At 42.3% G+C, this 4,821-nt stretch overlaps 1 protein-coding gene across 1 annotated transcript in view; it reads right to left on the bottom strand.

Moving 5' to 3' along the window:
• Positions 1 to 435: 435 nt before the first annotated feature.
• Positions 436 to 4,821, bottom strand: part of LOC109916713 (1,4-alpha-glucan-branching enzyme-like) — a 525,476-nt gene continuing 521,090 nt past the window's right edge. Inside the window, exon 22 of the mRNA XM_048602999.1 lies at positions 436 to 1,401. Coding sequence (XP_048458956.1) covers positions 1,345 to 1,401 — 57 coding nt within the window. The 3' untranslated portion in view covers positions 436 to 1,344. The remainder of the gene's footprint in view (positions 1,402 to 4,821) is intronic.

Below are 4,821 nucleotides of genomic sequence, written 5' to 3'. Positions count from 1 at the left end.
CTGAGACAGTGCAGTGCTCCCTCAGTGTTGACCCCCTGACAGTGCGGTGCTCCCTCAGCACCGACCCTGTGACACTCCCTCAGCACTGACCATCTGACAGTGCAGCACTCCCTCAGTACTGACCCTCCGACAGTGCAGCACTCCCTCAGTACTGATGCTCCTTTGGTATCAGCACCAAGAGCGAGATAGTGTGGTATGACGCCTTAAGTCAATAAACACAGTTTGTGACCCAGTATGAATTGTTTATAAAAACCTTAACCGGAAAAATGCTTGGGGAAAAATAAAGTCCAAGAAATGAATTGCTTCCATTTACTGCAAGATGCGTGCTTAATATCGGAGCAACGTGGGTACTGTTGATCAGTCTCTGCCCGTGTGTGCATGAGAGGATTAATAAAAGATTGAGAAGTTGGTTCAAACACAGATATCTAAGCAGCCTTTCACTGCAATATTTCATTCTATTTATTCCATGTTTTTAATTTTTAAACTTATACAATGATAAAGTTTATTCAGTTACTTTTAATTTGAATTTTGTTCTCCACTATTGTACAGTAGAACACTCCATAATTCGAACAGTTTCTATGAATTAAAAAGGCAAACACTTTATGAAGGGAGAATCTCTTCCTCATCAGCCAGGATCAATGTTTTAATTCTACTTCCAAAAACTGACTCAGGCAGTGGGTGTGGGTGAGTGTGTGTGTTGAGGGCAAGTGTGGGGGATTGCGGAGTACATGAGGCTGATGAAGAAGCTTCACTACACAGTGACGTGTTCCCGACATCTTCACACCAATCAGAAGGAGAAATGGGAAAAAAATGGGTAGGATTGGGGTGAAGGATTCAACTGAGGGTGAGGGAGGAACTTTGTGCCATTCTTGTTTGACCTCATGAGTGGCACAAATTTTCCATTAACACAAAGAAGTGCCAAACATAATCCTCAAGAACCTACTAATACCATGTCATTGGGGCGCTTGGTCAGTACAAGAGTTTATGGTTCCTATGTTGGTATCAGTGAGTTTCTCTCCCTTTCTAGCCACAATGCAGTTAAGCAGTAGTGAGGGCAGACAGCCTTCAGCCTCTGTAAACTAATATCTGAAAGAGTTGACATACAGACGAAGTGAGTGAGAGAGAAAGACATCCAGCTCAATTGCCAAGAAGCGGGTCACACTTGTACTCAATTTACAATAAAACAAATGAATTGAAGTTACAGCCGGTCATCACTTGTTGATGACTAGAGGTTAGAAGTTGGAGGTGGTTGGGGGAGGTTGGGGGTTTAGTTGTGAAACAGCTTTTCTGATTCGTCCTCTTTGGCACCAAGACACCTGACAGCCTGCCAAGCTTCTCCTGCCTTCATTTGTTAATGTCCATGCTCGCGAGAACGATGGCAGTCCTGCTGGGAATATACACCTAAAACAACACAGAAACTACAATTAGCAGTGAGCAGAAGACTGTGCGAAACAAGGGGGGGCTATAGGTGGAACAGTACCAAGGTTTAGAACAAAAAGTGACAGGGCAGCTTGCATATCTCGGTTTGTATTTGCTATTTTGTACTTCTATTTATAAAATGTTGAAGGGCAATTTAATCGAGGGAGTTAAAATACGAGAAATGTTTAACAGTGTAGAATGAGAGAAATATTTCCTCTGGAGATATTAGAATAAGGGGCATCAGGAAATATCTTCCCACACAAAACGCTGTAGACCAGAGGAGCCTCCACAAGGCTGTGATCGATAGGATTTCAACATGTTAAGGACATCAGGGATTCAGGAGTGCAAGCAGGTAAGCAGAGTGAATGTACCAATCAGCCCTTATATTTGACCAAATGTTCAAATCCAGAATCTGAAATGTGCTGCCAAAAAAAAAAAGACAGATCTGCTTTAATCAACATTAGCATCAAATCTGAAGCACACCTTATCAAATACAATATAAAGCAACAGCCCTTAAAATAGCAACAGTTCAGGGATGAAAGAAAACATGACCTCAAAGGTACAACCCACAGGCCAGTTCAAGAGATCTCTGCACCAACATAAAATACTTGGTGGGTCATCAATATTTCAGAAGGTCCTGTGTCTATGTCAGGAGGTCATGTACTGTGCACTATAGATTTTAAAAAGTAAATAAAACGTGTCTCCATTTGTTGAAGTAACCCGTTGCTCCTCAGTTAGGACTGAGATGAATGGTGATCATTCTTAAATACATTGATGCTTGGTGCTAAGTGGACCCTACCCCTTTACAAAGATAGTGATAATCCTAGTGTCACCTTGCTGGGTCCAATTGGAATTGGAGCTTTGTGGAATGGGAGTGGTTTGTCTAAAGAAGTTCAGGATAGTTTTTTGCACCAATGTTTCCTAAAACTAACTTCAATAGATTCAACACTGAGGCAGATTTAGTTAACAGCCTGATGATATGGGGATATTTATCTAGTAATGTTCATAATATGATTGAGCTCAATCTTATGTTTGAAAGTGGGAGTTGCAAAACTGAAATCTTGACTGAGATCCTAGATGTAGGCAAGGCCAATTTAAAAATGGACATGACAGGGACTGCTCCCAGTAAACTGGGCAATTGGTAAGAGACAGCGGAGGGATTCAAAAGAAAGTTCAAGATGAAACAACAGCAGTTTTTATCCCTAATGAGGAAGGATTCCACTTGCCAAAACAAAGACATGGCTACTACAGAGCTGGTCACTGACCGCCTGCCAATGGACACAGTCTCCCAGCATCTTTAAAAGCTTCAGAATTTAATACATTTGTTAAATCTCCCCTAAACCTTCTCCCTTTTGAGGACAACAATTTCAGCTTCTCCAGTATCACCTGATGACTGAACCCCCTCATCCCTGGTGCCATTCTAGTAAATCTCCTCGGCACCTTTTCAAAGACCTCTGTGTCTTTCCAAACAGGATGTGCCCAGAATAGGGCACAATACTCTCACTGAGACCAAACCATCATATTCTGAAAGTTCAGGATAGTGCTCTGCCTCTAATGATAAAACCAAAAATCCTTTCAAATCCTTAGTGAACAGCCTTATCAACCTGACCTGCCATTTTCAAAGATTAGTATTTAGACCCTCAGATCGCCCTGCTCCTGTTGCATGCCCCACACTCTTTTACAACCAGACAAAAACAGGAAGCACAAGGAGGGCTAGGCCATGGGAACCTCAATGTCCCTACAGAATCCAATAACATACTGCTTTCAGCTGTCCATAACCAATGCCTAGGTATAACAATGCTGTTTACTCCTTCAGGTTTCAGCCATGTTTCAGATGGTGACACACTCACTCATGAAACAGAAGGTTGTGAGTACAACTCCGACTCCAGGGTAAGAGCACAGAAACTGAGCTGACACTACAGTGTAGCAGTGGGGGGTACACAGCACTGTTGGAGATGCTATTTTTCAGATGAGAAATTAAACCGAGGCACCATGTCAGGTCAATGTAAAACAGCCCGTGACACAATTTCATCGAGGAGCATCTGGATTAAAACTCCCAAACCTGCTGCTTTCACGGTTGGTCAACACATGGTCAGACAAAGGTATCTAATGACCCAGAAAGATCCCTACCAGCAGCTGCCACTCAACATGGCTGTGTTTCAATCTCCTCAGGGCTGGTGTCAGTCTCTGCAAGCCCTAAGACTGCCAAATGAATTCTGTCACATGTGACTGTGGAGGGACACAGCAGGTGAAACATCTCCAAGAACCCCCTCTACTACCTGAGCCCGTAAGGACCTGCAACACTCAGACCAGAGAACAGTGGAACAGTGGCAACGGAAGGTGTAAGTAATGATATGACAAGAGGAGCAGGGGAGTTAGACCTGACGTCGTGGCCAATATTTATCCTTCAATCAATATCACAAAGATAGCTTTTCCAGTCACTATTGCATTGCTGTTAGTGGGAGCTTATTGTGCACAAATGGTTATTTCCTACACTGGAAATATGATGACATTCAAAAGTAGTTCATTGCCTGTAAAACATTTTCAAAAGTTCTTTGGTCCTAAAAGATGCTATATAAATGCGAGTTGCACTTTACCCTTTCTTAAACTCTAGAGAGTAGAGGCTGAAAGGTAACCCTGGTTCAGGAGCCAAAGCATTGATTTAGAAAGTAAACTAAACTACAAGAACAGCACAATTTTACACTGTCTGCTTGGCCAGGAGATCTCCCTCAGATTTCTGGTAAACAAGGAAAGCTGTTTTCATCCCAAGGCTATTTGGAAACCAAGGATTAATTCCAGCAGAGAGAGGAATTTGTGTTTTATTGGTTTTCAACCATGCAGTCACTTTAACATTTTAGTAAATGTCTGAAAATAATTGCTGCAGAAATTTTCCCAAAAGGGTGACTTCAGGCAAGCAAAGAAAAGAACTTAGCAAAGCAATAATTGCTTATAAAAAGCATTTTAATTGGGCTCCCATGATAGCAGAGGACAGTAACTCAGCATGGAGAGCACAGTGTTCTAAATGATAGACTGTGGCACTAATGGCCATTAGCTTATATGGTTAGGCATTGCTCTAGATGTAAGCTGAAGACAATTCTAATGTGCAATCATCAGTGTCCCCAAACGCCCCTGTGCAAACAATAGCAGGCACCACTGGATATTACATTTACACCCAAGGAAGGATATATTAGTCTTGGAGGCTGTGCACCACAGAATCAGCAGAATGGAAGAGAGGCTGGAAAAGTTTAATTTGAGGATAGGTCAGACAGGTTAGGCCTGTATCCCTCCAGGAGTGACTGAGGGATGATTTAATTGAGGCAATTACGATAATTCAAGGATTTGAACGTATAGAGGGATAGGAACTATCTGGGTTCTGTGTGTGTGTGTGTGTGTGTGTGTGTG

Source organism: Rhincodon typus, chromosome 11 (assembly GCF_021869965.1).
Source record: "Rhincodon typus isolate 14 chromosome 11, sRhiTyp1.1, whole genome shotgun sequence".
In the NCBI taxonomy this organism is placed as follows: domain Eukaryota; kingdom Metazoa; phylum Chordata; class Chondrichthyes; order Orectolobiformes; family Rhincodontidae; genus Rhincodon; species Rhincodon typus.
This window is presented reverse-complemented; position numbering and strand designations above follow the sequence as displayed.